This window comes from Carcharodon carcharias, chromosome 12 (genome assembly GCF_017639515.1).
Source record: "Carcharodon carcharias isolate sCarCar2 chromosome 12, sCarCar2.pri, whole genome shotgun sequence".
In the NCBI taxonomy this organism is placed as follows: Eukaryota; Metazoa; Chordata; class Chondrichthyes; order Lamniformes; family Lamnidae; genus Carcharodon; species Carcharodon carcharias.
The window spans coordinates 124130981-124150110 of record NC_054478.1 but is presented as its reverse complement, the minus strand read 5'-3'; the positions used below and the strand labels follow the sequence as shown (position 1 = coordinate 124150110).

The window sequence follows — 19130 nt, the reverse complement described above, 5'->3', positions numbered from 1 at the left end:
CATGATCACTGACTGACTGAATTCAGTTCTCTTAATTAGAAGTGTGAATTGACAAGTCTGGTAGTTTCAATATCATTACATAGATAACATTGTCATTCCAATGCAGGAAAACATTTTAAAAACTATCTTTTCAATTTTTTATTTAAATGCATGTTGTACTCTTCAAAGTGAGCAATGCTAAAAGCTGTGACTGGAACACTCCATTTCAGCTGTGCACTGTCAGCAGCAACCACTTCAAGGTCAGGTACAGCACAATTAGAGATTCAGAGTAAAACCCCTTACATTTTGCATAATATGACACAGCCCCAGTCCGTGTGGCTTTCTTTTCATTTCTCACAGTAGGCACCCTCTGGCCTACCTGAGACAGGCTGCCAATTCGATACCAACCAGGCCTGAATTAAAAGCAATTTTGTGCTACACTACCAGGACCTGGATTCAGCTCACTGAAATCTATTCCATGTGATAATCTGCTAGCCAGCAAACAGCAGATGTTTTCATCCCATCAGTCTGGGCTAGTTTGCACCTTGGTCCCGGAGACGAATGTCTAACCCACTACATCTATCAGACCAACTTAGAGTATCATAGAATCATAGAATGGTTACAGCATAGAAGCAGGCTGTTCAGCCTGTCATGTTCACACTGGTTCTCTGCAAGAGCAACTCAGCTAGTCCCACTCCCTTGCTTTTCCCCATACCTTGTAATTTTTTTCTCTTCAGATTAGTTCTAATATTGGTTTCACTGCACTCATTTTGGATGCGGTGGTTATGACATTAAGGGTTTGGCCATTAATCCATGCTGACATATAAATTCACCACAATTTTTGCCATTATATGGTGCAGACTCTTCTTACAACAAACCAATATATTGGTACAAAATGTGAAAACAGCACCACCTACAGGCATAAATTGTCTCAATACTTCAAAAGCAGAATCAGGCCCAGATTTCTGGTTTTTAATTACTCTGCCAATTAAGATACAATTAGTTACACTTGCAAGGATAAAGTTAGCATCATTAAGTAAGGGTGCGGCAGATGCTGTACTATCAGGTGATGAAACCACTACAATATTCTGATTCTTGTCACATCATTGCATGGTTTTAGCAAAGCATAATTGTTGGTATGTAAATTTTTTACACCATGTCTTTCTAAGCTTGGGCTGTGTCAGGGAAAAGCATTTTGTGCTGAATGGTATGAGGATGCAATACTGGTTCGTATAGGTGGGTCTCTGCTGGTGGCGACAATTTAAGTTAATGAATGAAAAGCTGCACAGAAGGTTTTTCTAACCGCATGTTAACTCAGAAATGCCAAATATACCTAGTGACAATATCGGTACTGTGCTGTACCGAAATCTGATTCATCCACTTAAATCATGCTGACATAATTGCAATAACAAATATAACACTCTTTAGTTTATCACCTGTGCTGACATGGGTACAAATCTAAAATTAAAAATGAGCTGAATCCAACAGTACATTCTGATTGTGTGTGTTTTCAATATCTTTAAACAACAAGCCTCCTCCCCCACCTTATCAGTCTGAGGGAAGTATTTGATTGTACATGCTTTTTCTGAACAGGATCCTGCATCAGCATAAACAGAGTCTGGGTAGTGTACCAAGCTGAGTCCCTTTCCAGCAATTGAAGAGATCTGGCGCTCGATTTACACCATGATGATTTACACACAGAAAAATTCCAACTGGATATAAACTGAATCTATTAGGGCTTGTCTATGAAACAATGGAGATTCACTGATAGTGCAAATAACATATGCCAACCTCCTACCCTTGTCAGCACAAGTGCAAGGCATAGATAGTACTTAAGGCTAGTCTGAAATTGAACCAACTCACTTTGTAATTGAAGATGAATTCTAAATTTGAATTGCAGATGAAAAAGGTTTTTTTATTCATTCACAGCATGTGGGCTTCAATGGCTGGGTCAGCATTTATTGCCCATCCCTAATTGCCCTGGAGAAGGTGGTGGTAAGCTGCCTTCTTGAACCGCTGCAGTCGATGTGGTGTAGGTACACACAGTGCTGTTAGTACACACAGTGCTGTTAGGGAGGGAGTTCCAGGATTTTGACTTAGCGACAGTGAAGGAACGACGATATATTTCCAAATCAGGATGGTGAGTGACTTGGAAAGAAACTTCCAGGTGGTAGTGTTCCAATCTACCTTGTCCTTCGAGATGGTAGTGGTTGTGGGTTTGGAAGGTGCTATCTAAGGAGCCTTGGTGAATTCCTGCAGTGCATCTTATAGATGGTACACACTGCTGCTACTGTGCGTCGGTGGTGGAGGAAGTGAATGTTTGTGGATGTGGTGCCAATGAAGTGGGCTGCTTTGTCCTGGACAGTGCCAAGTTTCTTGAGTGTTTTGGGAACTCACTCATCCAGGCAAGTGGGGAGTATTCCATCACATTCCTGACTTGTGCCTTGTAGGTGGTGGACAGGCTTTGGGGAGTCAGGAGGTGAGTTACTCGTCGCAGGATTCCAAGCCTCTGACCGGCTCTTGTAGCCACGGTATTTATATGGCTAATCCAGTTCAGTTTCTGGTCAATGGTAACCGCCAGGATTTTATAGTGGGGAGTTCAGTGATGGTAATGCCATTGAATGTTAGGGGCGATGGTTAGATTCTCTCTTGTTGGAGATGGTCATTGCCTGGCACTTGTGTGGTGCAAATGTTACTTGCCAATTGTCAGCCCAAGCCTGGATATTGTCCAGGTCTTGCTGCATTTGGACATGGACTGCTTCAGCATTTAAGGAGTCGCGAATGGTGCTGAACATTGTGCAACCTTCAGCGAACATCCCCAGTGCTGAACTTATGATGGAAGGAAGGTCATTGATGAAACAGCTGTAGACGGTTGGGTCGAGGACACAAGATATTCAATGCTTGCCCATTTTAATGTTGGAGGAACTGATCTCAGATGAGTTGGCTGGAAGCCCCTGCGAACCTTCATTCCAAATGTCAATCAGGCTGAACTGCTAGTACAAGAATCTCCTAATTCAGCTGGCATCCAGTAGTGTACATCTTTGTGTCTTATTTTCAAGAAGTGTTGCACCCAATGGAGCTATTTACTGATGATTCCACAGCTAACCAGCTCTCGCAACTGGTTTTTTCAGAAAGGAAGCATTCAGGTACTTACTGTTGAGTCTCTGCTGATATTTCTCAATCACCTTCAGAAGGTCTATGCATGATGTCTGTATAATATGGAAAACCTGGAACAGAGGCATTAGAAGTTTGAGATATTACTGCAGGGAAGGCTGGAGAGCCCTTGTAATTCCAGCCCAGACTTACCAGCGAAAGATCTCCTGGGTTAGCTAATAATGAGGGTCCTAAGTCAAATTAAGCTCCCCAGATTTAACACAGTTTCAACTAAGTGTGAAGCACAAAATAGTCCACAGTTTACCGTATATTGTCAATTTCACTCAAAGGTCACAAACACAACTTGTGTGGGAAATGTTCAGACAACTTCTGCAGGATATTGGTTTCCTGTTTTTGAAAGTTCAACTTGCAAGCACAACAAAGCCATTCAAACATTACATTTCTAATCTCAACTTCACAATAATGTCGCCAGTTCTAATTGGGAGGCAAATCAACTTGGGCTTTGAAACTTTTATTTGTACCATTCAAATTACAGACAACGATTTGAGGATTATGGCCATTGTGGACTTTACCCTGAACTATCCCTTTAAAATCATTTACAAGTCTACCATAACATCTTATACTAAGGCTAAGTGTAATGGGGTGAGCTTGCTTCAGTTCCTTAAAGAATTACTTTTCATGCTGAAATATCTATTTGCAAACTCTCTGGCATTTAAAAACTTGTCTTGTGTGAATGAAATACTTATTTTTAGATAGCAATGTAATAAACTGCAAATGTCATTGCACTCGCTTCATTTCCATGGAATTGTTGGTTATTAGTCAGGTGAGGGTTATTCTCTGCTCAACATCATAGAGGTCCTTAGTCCTTCAACTCTCTAATGTTGCTCCCAGTTCTGAGAATGGATCCATTGCAAACAAGGATCCCCATGGTTTGACTCGGAAGAACTGATGTCAATTGCTGCTTCTGGATATCCCAAAAGAGCCAGATTGCCTAGAAAATGCCATGGAGTCCTGATAACATTGCACTACAGATACTCACCCTATGTACAAGGCAAAGCCATTTTGCGCTAAAGCTAGTTTTATATTGTAAATACAGCCCAAGGCTTCCTGGGGATTTTAATCCCAAAAATGTTACATGAGACGTTATCTAGGGCAGCACTAATGGCAGTCTGTAGCCAACAGCAATAACACAGTATTTCTTTTACATTCCCCAGCCTTTCATGGTTAACTGCAGGCCATCTGCCAAGAGTTAGGACACACACACACACACCCTACACCACCTTTGTGTGCTGTGTAACCACAGCTAATTACTAGGCCTCCGCCATAAATGAGAAATGATATCTTGGAGGGGGCATCGAACGAAGCTTTGTGGGTAGAGCTTAGGAATAAAAAAGGGGCAACCACATTATTAGGTGTTTATTATAGACCCCCAGATAACTGGAAATTGAGGAGCAAATATGTGCACAATTTGTGGAGGTGTATAAAAACAATAACAATAGGGTAATTATATCAGGTGATTTCAATTTTCCCAACATTAATTGGGACAGAGATAGTGTGAAGGGCTTGGATGGAGTGGATTTCTTGAAATGTGTACAGGAGAACTTTTTAGGTCAATATGTAGAGGGTCCAACAAGGGACAGTGCAGTGCTGGGCCTAATTCTGGGGAATGAAGCTGGACTGGTGGCTGAGGGAGAGCATTTTAGTGATAGCGACCACAACATGGTACAGTTTAAGTTTGTTATGGACAAATAAATTGAAAAGTTGCAAAAAAATGTTTTGGATTGGGGGAGAGTGGATTTTAGTAAAATAAGGCGGGATCTGGGCAAGGTAAACTGGGAACAGTTACTGGGGAAAATCTACAGAGGAACAGTGGGGGGTGTTCAAAAAGGAAATGGGGAGGGTACAGACTCAACATGTTCCCTCTAGGGTGATAGGAAGGAGTAACAAGTCCAGAGAACCATGGATGACCAGAGATATTCAGGTTATGATGAGAAGGAAAAGAGAGGCTTTTAGCAGGTACAAGGGAAGCAAATCAGCAGAGGCATTAGTGGAGTATATACAGTGCAGGGTGGAGCTTAAGAAAGCAATTAGGATAGCAAAGAAGGGATATGAGGTAAAAGTAGGGAAAATCCCAAGATATTCTATAAGTACATCAATGGGAAGAGGATAACCAGGGAAAGAGTAGGGTCCATAAGGGACCAAGGGGGCAATCTATGAGTGGAGCCAGAGGACATCGCTAGAGTGTTGAATGAATTGAACTTCACGTCCGTCTTCACCCAAGAGAATGAGGATGAGGTATGGAACTTGAGGAGAGAGACTGTGAGATTCTTAAGCAAATTGATATAGGGAGTGACAAAGTATTGGAGGTGCTGGCAGGCTTAAAAGTGGACAAATCTCCAGGTCTGGATGATTTGTGTCCCAGACTGCTAAGAGAGGCAAGGGAGGAGATCGCAGGGGCTCTGACCCAAATTTTTAATTCCTCTCTGGCCACGGGGGAGGTGCTAGAGGACTGGAGAACAGTTAATGTGGTTCCGCTATTTAAGAAGGGTTGTAGAGAGAAGCCAGGGAACTACAGGCCAGTCAGTCTCACGTCAGTGGCAGGGAAACTATTGGAGAAAGTTCTGAAGGAGAGTATCTATCTCCACTTGGAGAAGCAAGGTTTGATCAGGGATTGTCAGCATGGCTTTGTCAGAGGGAGATCATGCCTAACAAATTTGATTGAATGTTTTGAGGAGGTGACCAAGTGTGTAGATGAGGGTAGTGCAGTTGATGTAGTTCATATGGATTTCAGCAAAGCCTTTGACAAGGTCCCACATGGGAGACTTATAAAGAAGGCAAAGGCACATGGGATACAGGGTAATTTGATAAGGTGGATTCAAAATTGGCTTAGTTGTAGGAGGCAGAAGTTGATGACAGAAGGATGCTTTAGTGACTGGAAGCCAGTGTCCAGTGGCGTACCACAGGGATCTGTGCTCGGTCAGCTATTATTTGTCATTTATATAAATGACATAGATGACTTTGTGATGGGGTAGGATTAGTAAGTTTGCGGATGATACAAAGATTGGCCGGGTAGTTAATAGTGAAGTTGAGTGTCTTCGGCTACAGGAAGGTATAGACAGGATGGTCAAATGGGCAGATAAGTGGCAGATGGAATTTAACCCTGAAAAGTATGAGATGATACGCTTTGGAAGGAGTAATTTGACAAGGAAGTATTCAATGAACGGCATGACACTAGGAAGTTCTGAGGAACAAAGGGACCTTGGCGGGTGTGTCCACAGATCTCTGAAGGCAGAGGGGCACGTTAGTGGGGTGGTGAAAAAGGCATATGCGACACTTGCCTTTATCAATCGAGGCATAGATTACAAAAGTAGGGAGGTCGTGTTGGAGTTGTATAGAACCTTGGTGAGGCCACAGCTGGAGTACTGTGTGCAGTTCTGGTCACCACATTATATGAAGGATGCAATGATTGCACTGGAGGGGGTGCAGAGGAGATTCACCAGGATGTTGCCTGGGATGAAACATTTAAGTTAAGTTATGGGGAAGTCGGATAGACTTGAGCTGTTTTCATTGGAGCAGAGAAGACGGAGGAGCAACCTGATCAAGGTGTACAAGATTATGAGGGGCATGGACAGGGTGGATAGGGAGCAGCTGTTCCCCTTAGTTGAAGGTTCAGTCATAAGGGGGGCATAAGTTCAAGGTGAGGTGCAGGAGGTTTAGGGGGATGTGAAGAAAAACTTTTTTACCCAGAAGGTGGAGACGGTCTGAAATGCACTGCCTGGAAGGGTGGTGGAGGCAGGTTGCCTCACATCCTTTAAAAAGTCCCTGGATGAGTACTTGGATGTCATAACATTCAAGGCCAAGGGCCAAGTGCTGGATTAGGTAGGTAGGTCAGGTGTTTCTCACGTATTGGTGCAGACTCGATGGGCCGAAGGGCCTCTTCTGCACTGTGATTCTATGAATATTAAAATTAATGAAAAACTGAACACTCTTAGCATGGTGATATAACTAAACAATTGTGGCAGTTGCAGAGTGTCAGAATGACATATTATGCTGCTCTCCATCAATTAGAAGTAAATTAAAAATTTACCTTTAAAATTATTGCTGAACATTTCTACTGTGATCTTACATGGCTCTCACAAACATTCCCTGTAGAACATATTTCACAAGTTGTGCCAATACCAAGAAAATACTTCTGGAGTTCCCTTTTATTTCACTCCCCTCATCCCCCAATTTTCTCTCATCTGTACTGAGAGCACTGAGCCTTCTGAGGATATGGTCCAATAGGCACCACAAGGTCTTTACTGAAGTATCCAAATGGTCATTTTGTCATACAAGTCAACACAGCTAGGCTGTGTGGGGAATTGCCCCACACAGCCCAACTCTTTCCTTGCAAGACATTCACACACACACATACATATAACAGCCTGCAAGAGTCAACTGGTCAACTAGATACCTGGATATCTAGGGTATCACTTGCAATGACTTCTCTTCCTGCTTCCCCATAGTTACCTTTGGTGCTCCCAGAAGGATCTATCATTGACCCCCTCCTATTTCCCATCTACATCTTGTTGGGACGGTAACCAGGAGTGGGAAATCTGACAACATTTTCCTTTACCTTGTCTGTGCCACTGAGACAAATAGTGGCATACCTCAAGTTGCCCTGATGAGATCAGCTAAAAACAGATCAGGAAATGAATCCTAAATTACACCAAAGACCACACTTCAAAATATTTCATTGGCTGTAAAGCACTTTGGGACACAGGTTTTCAAAGGCACAGTGCAAATGCAAGCATTTTCTTTATGGAAAGAGTTGTCCAAACACATCTCTTATTGTTATTAATCCAAGCTGGAATGTGGCCAGGCATACACACACAGAGATCTTATTGATGGAACAGTCACATTTGAATTTGGGGAGCCCTTGTTTGGTTTGTGGCTGAGGCTTGTGACTCTCTCCAGGTTGCGCTATACTCGTGGATTGAGTTACTGTGACATTATCAAGCCCATTTGACCAGAAGGCCCCAGAGCGATATCTCAGTCTACTTAGACACGGTCTAGTGTGCACTTTTGCTCTCTGTTTTACCAAAAGGACGCTGAAGGAGGGGAAGAAGTACTTAAACATTTACAAGGACATTACCAGTTCAGTGTAACTATTGGAAAAGATAGTGCAGGTTGCAAATGTTTTCTTTGGGACCAACTAGTTGTCTTCAAAATTATGAAGACTTTTGACAGGGTGGATTGGAGAAACAAGGGGGGATAAATAAAATACTCCACTGCAGCGTTGGCCTAGAATTTAAATTCAAGTACCTGGAGTAGGATTTGAACCCATAATCTTAATTCAACAGGTGAGATTACTGAAAAACAGCTAATTAATACCTGTTGCATCTCAGAAAATAAATTCTTGAAGACTGGGCAGTGCAGTGACCAACTGCACGAATATTGCACTCCCTTGCTTGTATGAAATATGAAATAAGTAATAAAAAGTGTTAAACCAGTTCCTAAGGGATTTAAGCTTGTGACATAGAACTGTTCACAGTGATAATTCCAGTTTGAAAGGCTATAAGGATGCAACATAAGAATAGGAATAGGCCATTCAGCCCCAAGCCTATTTCACTCTTAAATCAGATGACTGATCTGTATCTTAATTTCATCTGCCCAGCTTGATTTTTTGAGGAGGTGACCAGGTGTGTAGATGAGGGTAGTGTAGTTGATGTAGCTTATGTGGATTTCAGCAAAGCCTTTGAGAAGGTCCCACATGGGAGATTTATAAAGAAGACAAATGCACATAGGATACAGGGTAATTTGATAAGGTGGGTTCAAAATTGGCTTCGTTGTAGGAGATAAAGGGTGATGACAGAAGGCTGCTTTAGTACTGGAAGCCAGTGTCCAGTGACATACCACAGGGATCTGTGCTGGGTCCCCTATTATTTGTCATTTATATAAACGACATAGATGACTATGTGGGGGGTAGGATTAGTAAGTTTGCGGGTGACACAAAGATTGGCCGGGTGGTTAATAGTGAGGTTGAGTGTCTTGGGCTACAGGAAGATATAGACAGGATGGTCAAATGGGCAGATAAGTTGCAGATGGAATTTAATCCTGAAAAGTGTGAGGTGATACACTTTGGAAGGAGTAATTTGACAAGGAAGTATTCAATGAACGGCATGACACTAGGAAGTTCTGAGGATCAAAGGGACCTTGGTGGGTGTGTCCATAGATCTCTGAAGGCGGAGGGGCATGTTAGTGGGGTGGTGAAAAAGGCATTTGGGATACTTGCCTTTATCAATCGAGGCATAGATTACAAAAGTAGGGAGGTCATGTTGGAGTTGTATAGAACCTTGGTGAGACCACAGCTAGAGTACTGTATGCAGTTCTGGTCGCCACATTATAGAAAGGATGTGATTGCAATGGAGGGGGTGCAGAAGAGATTCACCAGGATGTTGCCTGGGATGAAACATTTAAGTTATGAAGAGAGATTGGATAGACTTGGGTTGTTTTCATTGGAGCAGAGAAGACTGAGGGGCGACCTGATCAAGGTGTACAAGATTATGAGGGGCATGGACAGGGTGGATTGGGAGCAGCTGTTCCTCTTAGTTGAAGGGTCAGTCACGCGGGGACACAAGTTCAAGGTGAGGAGCACGGGAGGTTTAGGGGGAATGTGAGGAAAAACTTTTTTACTCAGAGGGTGGTGACGGTCTGGCATGCGCTGCCTGAGAGGGTGGCGGAGGCAGGTTGCCTCACATCCTTTAAAAAGTACCTGGATGAGCACTTGGCACCTCATAAAATTCAAGGCTATGGGCCAAGTGCTGGTAAATGGGATCAGGTACGTAGGTCAGGTGTTTCTTACGTGTCGGTGCAGACTCGATGGACCGAAGGGCCTCTTCTGCACTGTGATTCTGTATACCCTAATATCCTTGCCTAACAAAAATCTATCCATCACAGTTTTGAAATTTTCAATTAAACTCCAATGTCAACATCTTTTTAAGAGAAGAGAGTTCCAGGTTTCTACTACTCTTTCTGTGAAGAAGTGCTTCCTGATATCACTCCTGAATGCCCTAGCTCTAATTTTAAGATTACGCTCCTTGTCTGGACTCCCTCCACTCGAGGAAGTCATTTCTTTGTATCTACCCTGTTAAATCCTTTATTCACCTTAAGCACCTCAATTATATCACCCTTTAATTTTCTCCATTCAAGAGAATACAAGCATAGACTATTCAACCTGCCCTTATAACTTAATCCTTTGAGCCTAGGTATCATTCTGGTGAACTTGTGCTGCATCTTCTCTAAGGCCAATCTCCTTCCTGAGGTGCTGTGCCCAGAACTGAATATAACGCTCCAGATGGGGTCGAACTAGAGCACTGTACAATGATAATGTCATTCTCAACTCTTTGTATTCCAGCCGTCTTAAGATAAAGGCCAACATTCCATTAGCCTTTTAAATTATTTTTTGCACTTGGCCATTAGCTTTTACTGATTCCTGGAATCTCTCTGCTCTTCCACAATTCTTTGCTTCCCATCATTTATAAAATACTCTGATCTATCTTTCTCAGGTCCAAAGTGGATGACATCACATTTCACTACAATAAACTCCACCTTCCACAGCTTTATCCACTTACTGAATCAATCAATGTTCATTGCAACTTTAAGCCCCCATCTGTATTAGTTACTGAGCCACCTAGCTTGGTGATGTCAGCAAACTTAGATATACAACTTGTTATTCCTTTGACTAAATCATTTATAAGTATAATGAAAAGCTGAGGCCACACTACTGATCCCAGGGTGACAACACTAGTCACATCCTTCCAATTGGAATTTCCCTTTCTTCGATGTGGTGGAGGAGAAGAAGGTGCTACTTTTTCTCAACTCCAGTGGCTGGTAAGTGTTGAAAGGCAATAATTAGGTTAACAGGTAGTGATTGATTGGTTTTAAGATTTTATTCCTCTAAATGAGGGCAGTAGTTTAAACTGGTACTGAGGAGATATAAGTATTGCATTAAATTTATTGCCTAACTAGTTAAAATACTTAATATAACCACAGATAAAGAGGTACAGATAACAGTTGAGTGATATTCTAAACTTGAAACGTAATTAGTTAAATAAAACACAATAAAGAAGGCAGGGCACATGACATGCTGTAGCTGTAGCACATGGGAGCTGGTGGACACCAGTGTGATCCACAGCAACCAGCTCCGCAGCAAATATCTGCAACCCAAGGAAATTCAGCTCCGAGTTACTGAACTGGAGTCCAAGCTGCAGACGCTGCGATGCATCAGGCAGGAGGAAAGTTACCTGGACACTTTGTCCCAGGAGGCAGCCACATCCCTTAGACTAGGTACTTCTTATTTGATCAGTGGTCAGGGACAGGAGGGTGTGACAACAAGTGAGGCAGGTATGGGGACCCAGAAGGAAGCAATGGAGGTGCCTCAGCATCTGCAATTGTCCAACAAGTTTGAGGTTCTTGCAGCTTGCGTGAACGAGAGCAGTGAATGCAGGGAGGATGAGGACACTGACCATGGCACTGTGATACAAGGAGCCATTCAAATGGGGGAAGTAAAACGGAACGTAGTTGTAATAAGGAACAGTATAGTTAGGAGGATAGATACTGTTCTCTGTGCTGAGAGCATAAGTCTCGAAGGCTATGTTGCCTGCTGGTTCCAAGGTTAAGGACAGCTCGGGCTGGAAAGGAACTTGGAATTGGAGGGGAGGGATCCAGTTGCTGTGGTCTATGTAGGTACTGACGACATAGGTAAGACTAAGAAAGAGGTTCTGCTGAGGGAATATAAACAGCTATGGGCTAAATTAAAAAGCAGAAGCACAAAGGTAGTTCTTACTACATGAGCCATGAGCAAATTGGCATGGGGCAAATAAGATCACAGAGTTAAACGCATGGCTTAAAGACTGGTGTGGGAGAAATGAGTTTTGATTCATAGGGCACTGGCACCAGTACTGGGGAAAGAAGGAGCTGTACTATTGGGAAGGTCTTCACCCGAACTGTGTTGGGACCAGTGTCCTGGTGAGTTGTATAATTAGAATTAAGGAGAGGGTTTTAAATGAAATAGTGGGGGCAGGAGGGGAGGTAGATTTAGAAAGTTAAGGAGAATTGACAAGGAAATAGTGCAGAGTAGCAATACAAGTAATGGTAACCAGGTTTGACAGGAAAAGGCAGTGTACAAACATAGTGCAGCAGCCAATATGATCAGAGTACGGAAAAATTGCTTTAAACTTTTGGTGAAGGGAGATTTAGAAAAGTATACTGAGGTGGGTAAATGCAAGTTGAGTGGGACAGGCAGGTGCAGAGAACTTAACAGTAGTGCATCAGAAAGCAAGGTCCATGCAGGGAATAGCAGTTAAAGAAAATAAAATTGAAGTCACTTTATCAAAGAGCGCAGAGCATCCACAATAAGACAGATGAACTAGCGGCACAAATAAAGATAAATGGTTTAGAGTAATTGTCATTATAGAGACAAAGTTTCAAGGTAGCCAAGGTTGGGAAATAAATATTCCAGGGTACATACCATTTCGAAAAGACAGATGGAGCAATATGTTGTGGAACCAACTAGGGATAAAGCTATTTTAGATCTGGCATTGTGCTATGAGGCAGGGTTAATTGGTAGTGTCATAGTAAAATATCCAACACCTTGGAAGTTAGCAAATGTAATGGGTCAAATGAACAAAGAATGAAGATAGAAAACAGGAATCTACAGGCCACTTAGCCTGACATCAGTCATCAGGAAAGTATTAAAATCTATTATTAAAGAAGTCTTAACAATGTACTTAGAAAAACATTGTATGATTATAACAAGTCAACATGGTTTTACAAAAGGGAAATCCTGTTTGACAAATTTATTAAGAGTATTTTGAGGATGTAACCAGTAGGGTGCTAAAGGGGAACCTGTAGATGTAGTATACTTGGATTTCCAAAAGGCATTTAAAAACATGCTACACAAAAGGTCAATCCACGTGGGGTTAGGGGTGATATATTAGCATGGGTAGAAGATTGGTCAATAGACAAGAAGCAGAGAGTAGGGATAAATGGGGCATTTTCAAGTTGGCAGATTGTGACCAGTGGAGTGCTGGGGCCTCAGCTATTCACAATCTATATTGATGATTTAGATAAGATACAGAGAGTCATGGAACTAAATTTATTGAAGATACAAAGCTAGGTGGGAATGCAAGCTGTGAAGAGGACACAGAGGCTGCAAAGAGATATAGACAGGTTAAATAAGCGGACAACAAGATGGTAGATGGAATATAATGTGGGGAAGTGTGAGGTTATTTACGTGGTCATAAGAATAGAAAAGCAAAATATTTTTAAAAGGCGTGAAACTTGTAAACATTGATGTTCAGAGAGATTAGGTGTATTTGAACAAGGAAAACAAAGTTAACATGAATGCAGAACAAGCAATTAGGAAAGCAAATGGCATGTTGGTCTTGATTGAAAGGGGATTGGAGCACAAGAATAAAGAAGTCTTGCTACAATTGTATGGGGTGATTCCTCACCTGGATAATGTGTGCAATTCTGGTCTCCATATTTAAGGAAGGATTTACTTGCATGGAGACAGTACAGCAAACCTTCACTGGATTGGGCTGAGAGGATTGTTCTATGAGAGGCTGAATAAATTGGTCTATATTCTCTGCAGTTAAGAAGAATGTGAGGTGATCTCGTTGAAACATTCAAGATTATTAAAGGGCTTGACAGGGTAGATACTGAGACATTGTTTCCCCTGGCTGAGAAATCTACAACAATGGGGCACAGTTTCAGGATAGTGGGCAGATCATGTAGGACTGAGGTAGGTGAAATTTCTTCACTCAAAGTGAATCTTTGAAATTCTTTTCCCTATGGGGTTGTTGATGAGTTTTCACTGAATATTAATTTGACAGCTCGACCAAAGAGCCAAGAGCCAAAGAATGCATTATACGATCCTTTTTACTTAGATACATATACAGCGCAAGCACGTAATTTTCTACCACACGAGTGTTCATTAAAGTCACAGATATTATCCAGTCTGGTTGTTTTTTTTTTAAAACAATACTTTTGAAGGCAAAACTAAACACCAAAGATTAAATCCAGATTTCTCTGTACATTTTTTATTTATGGTGAAACTGCAGCAATTGTCCTGAAAGGGTAAAGACTAATCAATCAAGCTTAAAGAGAAAATAAATGGCAAATGTTGGAAAAATAAAACAAAAACAAAAAAATATTGAAAACACAGATTGGATCTGTCAGAATCTGAAGAGAAAAGAAAGCTGATTGTTTCAGTTTGGGGTCCTTTAGCACTCCAATCAAAACATTAATTTTTTTTCCCCCCAGGTGCTGCAACACATTTTCTCTTCATTCAGTAAATGTTGATGTACCTCTCAACATACAGTCCATTGTTATTGATCTCCTTCTGTTGTGTCAACAATGTTGTCACTAGACTAATTTAGAATATTGGTACCAATAAGCCTAATACCTTATAGATAAGCCAGTATACATCTTGTGTTATATTCTCATTCCATAACCTCAAATCTCCTACCAGTAATAAGATCTGTAATAACCATTACTATAGGTTAACTATCTCCACACTCAGCCCAAATTTTGGAAGCATACAATCTATAATTGCGCTTCTGGATGTTTTTGACAGTTCGTTGAGGGTGGTCAGATTTACACACCTACCTCCAACTTTGCATCCAAATCTGCGTCAGACGCCACCACATGCTCGTCCTCTTTCTTCCCTGTTGCTTTGATGAGCACCTGCTTTGTCTTCCAGTATTTCTTCTGCATCTGGCTCACCACAGACTTATCGTCATGGAGAACATGTCGGTTAAACATCTCTCCGGAATACCTAGCGATGAGAACAGCCAGTCACTTGTTGCTTCAATAACCCCAAAGTACATTCTTTATTTTTCCCACTGACAGGTTCTAAACCATATCATGTTAAGGTTGGTGAACTCTGCTTTAGTTCACAGCTTAAAACATCCTATTATCAGGCTAGGTCCTAGTTAAATTCACATATCCCAGGTGGCTGCACCAACCAACAATAATGGGGAGTCACCACTTTCAAAGATGTCTTTCAATCTCTGTGTAAATGTACAATATTTCATAGAAGCCTGCCTCCTTGTCTTGCCCCACACTACATGCGGAGCAGTGCCCTCAAGCTATATAACCACTTGTCTCTCTAACAGAAAGAGAGAGAGAAAGATGCCTTTGGTCCCTCATGCATTATGACTAATTACATATACTAGACACATAGCAGAGGCAGAAGTCCAACTGCAATTTTCTGAACCCCATGATAGGAAGATATCAGCAGGTATCATTTATCTGCTATTTGATTCAATTTCCAAAGTAGATTATTTCAGGTCTTTCAATTCAAAAAGTATTTAAAGCTTTCTCCCCAGTCACCAGTGATAGAAGTACAAACAAAATAAATTGGGTAAGGGGTAGTTTTCATTGGTGGAGAAAGATTTCTCTTCTTGTACAGAGTGAATTTCTGGTTAAGGCAAGGATCTGCAGCCACTTCCCACCCTGTTCATCACCTCATTAGGTGGAAAAGTGGTATTCAACTGTGCTAGTCCTCAGTTCAAGGTGGGAATTCATGCCAATTCCAAGAGTGTTGAGGAGTTGCCTTTTGAGTGCTCTCTGGAACTTCTGAGGTGGCTGGGGGAGGAGTGATCTGAAGGCCTTTTACCATCTGGATAAAGATGTGTAGACAAGGTTTTTTGGTGTCTTTCTTAAGATTATTTTGGTGTCCTTTATTGGTTGGAGGTTAGATGGCTGGTACACTGATAACAACTACCACTGCAGTGAATCTGAGGTCTGGATCATTGGGAGCCCATGCTGGGAATAAAGAACCCTCTCATTCACATTCAAGAACTCTAAAAATAAACAAGAAAACACAGCAACGTAAAGTGAAAGAGCAGCAGGAATGCGAGAGGAATCGATTATAGGAGCAGCAAGTTTGGAGAACAACAAAAAGGAATGTCATTGAGAATGTAACTGCCCATCAGCCAATAAGCTGGGGGAAGGAAAAATGAGGCATGCACAATATAAATGTGAAATAATTCGAGTATTGACTCACAGATCAGAGCTAAACCACTCCTGTAAATGATTGCATCCAGCAATATTTTTGCACAAGTGACTGATGGACTGTGGAACACCTTTGTTCACTAATGCACAGAGGCAAGATGCAGGCTCCATTCTCCCCTTCTGCAGTTTTTCCTATCTCCACTATGCAGCCAATCATACCTCTGACTGTCCAGTAGAAAACACGGCAAATCACAGAAACATGTTCAGTGAACTTAAGCCACAAATGCAGGCTCAGGAAAGGTAACTGAGCCTTGCCCTTGTGATGTCATTTGAACTGGAACTGAGTAACAGCCTGGTAACGCATTTAAATATAGGGGCCCCCCACATGTACAGAATCAGAATGCTATCTGATATTACTCATGTTGCATAATAAATGCTTACCTTTGATGACTGTCCATTATTGTGTACTGTTTATGTTTTGAGAAACCTGAACAGAACCAACAGAAGCAATTAGATCCAGACTTTACAATTTCAGAACAATTAAACAAAGCCTTGCATTTGTACAGTGCCTTCCACAACCTCAGTGCATCCCAAGACGCCTCATAACCAATAAAGCATCTTTCTGAAGTGCGGTCATTGTCTCACAAAGGGAACAATAACTGTGTTGTTATTAGGATTTTGGAACAGGCCTGTGAAATTACAATCAATTGCTCTTTGCCACCAGTAAGAAGCATCCCATTGAACTGATATAATTATATACATGAAATCAAATTAGATTATAGCATATAACAGCTTGTTAAATAGAAAACATGGTAAGATTTCTACAGAGGAGCTTCCCCCAATTGTCACCAGGCCAATGCCAATGTGGTATGGTATCGAAGCAATCAAAGAAGATGCTGGGTGCAATCACTAAGCTGCGCTGAATTAGTTGCTCTCAGCTAGATCAGTGGGAAGGCCACTAAACTAGTCAGAGGAAAGGAAATCAGCCAGGTAGGCTTAATGGACAGGATCAGGCTTGGATGTGCTACCCTCCTACATTTAAATATATGACTCACGCTCATCCTTGTGCACCCTGACACGGGTAAGGCACTGCTGGCACCGATGAAAATCCACCAATGGCAAAGGAAAGGGAAGTTGCAAAAAGAACATATTCACCATAAAGCATTTTAATATAGTAGCTTCACTTTGATTAGGGCTCACTCGTACTGACTCATTATATCAATCAGATTCCAGTCACAGAGATTGTTGGCATATTACTGCACAATGCCACAGTAACAGGATGTAGGTTTGTTTGGATAGTTGCTAAGACATCAATATTTCCTGTCCTTGGGCATGTAATCAGAGGCTTTAAAATTCTCATTTCCATGTTAACTCTCTCCACGGCCTCCCCAACAGCCCCCGCCACCCATCTCCTCACCTACCTCTGCAACCTCTTCTAGTCTTGCAGTCCTCTGAGAATTCTGCACTCTTCCAACATTGACCTCTTAGGGTCTACCATTTTCGTCCTATCATTAATGGCAGTACTTTCAGCAGTCTAGGCTCCAAGCTTAGAAATTCCTTCTATAAACAACTCCAACTCTTTCTCAACAAAAACAGAATTACTTGGAAAATCTCAGCAGGTCTGGCAGCATCGGCGGAGAAGAAAAGAGTTGATGTTTTGAGTCCTCGTGACCCTTCAACAGAACTAGGAGAGAAATGGAAAGCAATGAAGGTGAACAAGGCAAAAGAGAGATATGGAAATCTTGTCACAGAGACGAACAAAACTTCTTCAAGGTAGGCATTTCTTGAAGAGCAGTGGCAGTCAATTAAACACAGATAAAAACAAAAAACTGCGGATGCTGGAAATCCAAAACAAAAACAGAATTACCTGGAAAAAATCAGCAGGTCTGGCAGCATCGGCGGAGAAGAAAAGAGTTGACGTTTCGTGTCCTCATGACCCTTCAACAGAACTTTTTGTTTTTATCCAACTCTTTCTCTCCTCCTGTAAGGCACTCCTTGAAACTTACTTCTATGGCCATGTTTTTAATCACCTTTAGTCTCCTTTGGCTGGGTATTGCTTTTTGTCTGATTAAAACCATAAGATGTAGGAGCAGAAATAGGCCTTTCAAGTCTGCTCCGCCATTCGATGAGATCATGGCTGATCTGAAAATCCTCAACTCCACTTTCCTGCCTTTTCCTCATAACCCTGATTCCCTTACTGATTAAAAATCTGTCTATCTCATCCTTGAATATACTTAACGACCCAGCTTCTACAGCTCTCTGCGGTAAAGAATTCCACAGATTCACTACCCTCAGAAGAAATTTCTCCTCACCTCTGTCTTAAATGGGCGACCCCTTACTCTGAGATTATGCCCTCTGGTCCTACACTCTCCCACAAGGGGAAACAACCTCTCAGCATCTACCCTGTCAAGCCCCCTAAGAATCTTGTGTGTTTCAATAAGGTCACCTCTCATTCTTCTAAACTCCAGTGAGTACAGGCTCAACCTCTCCTCATTAGAAAATCCCTCCATCTCCGCGATCAACCTAGTGAACCTTCTCTGGACTGCCTCCAATGTCAGTATATCTTTCCTTAGATAAGGGGACCAAAACTGGTCACAGTATTCTAGGTGTGCTCTAACTTGTGCCTTATATAGTTTTAGCAAGACTTCCCTATTTTTATACTCGATTCCCTTTGAAATAAAGGCCAACACTCCATTTGCCTTCCCTATTACCTGCTGAACTTGTATGCTAGCTTTTTGTGATTCATGCACAAGGACTCCCAAATCCCTCTGTGCTGCAGCTTTCTGCAGTCTTTCCCCATTTAAATAATATTCAGCTCCTCTATTCTTCCTGCAAAAGTGCATAACCTCACATTTTCCCACATTATATTCCATCTGCCAAGTTTTTGTCCACTCACTTAACCTATCTATATCCCTCCGTAGACTCTATGTCATCCTCACCACTTGCCTTCCCATCTATTTTTGTGTCATCCGCAAACTTGCCGATAGTATATTCACTTCTCTCATCCAAGTCATTAGTATATATTGTAAATAATT

At 41.8% G+C, this 19130-nt stretch overlaps 1 protein-coding gene across 3 annotated transcripts in view; it reads right to left on the bottom strand.

Annotated features, from left to right (window-relative positions):
• Positions 1-19130, bottom strand: part of ical1 (islet cell autoantigen 1-like) — a 135004-nt gene that overhangs the window by 95186 nt on the left and 20688 nt on the right. For all 3 annotated transcript variants that reach the window (XM_041200922.1, XM_041200920.1, XM_041200923.1), the window contains 3 exons: positions 16537-16582; positions 14746-14914; positions 3134-3206 (listed from right to left, as the gene is read on the bottom strand). In XM_041200922.1, the coding sequence (XP_041056856.1) occupies positions 3134-3206; positions 14746-14914; positions 16537-16553 (259 nt within the window). In that variant the 5' untranslated portion in view covers positions 16554-16582. The remainder of the gene's footprint in view (positions 1-3133; positions 3207-14745; positions 14915-16536; positions 16583-19130) is intronic.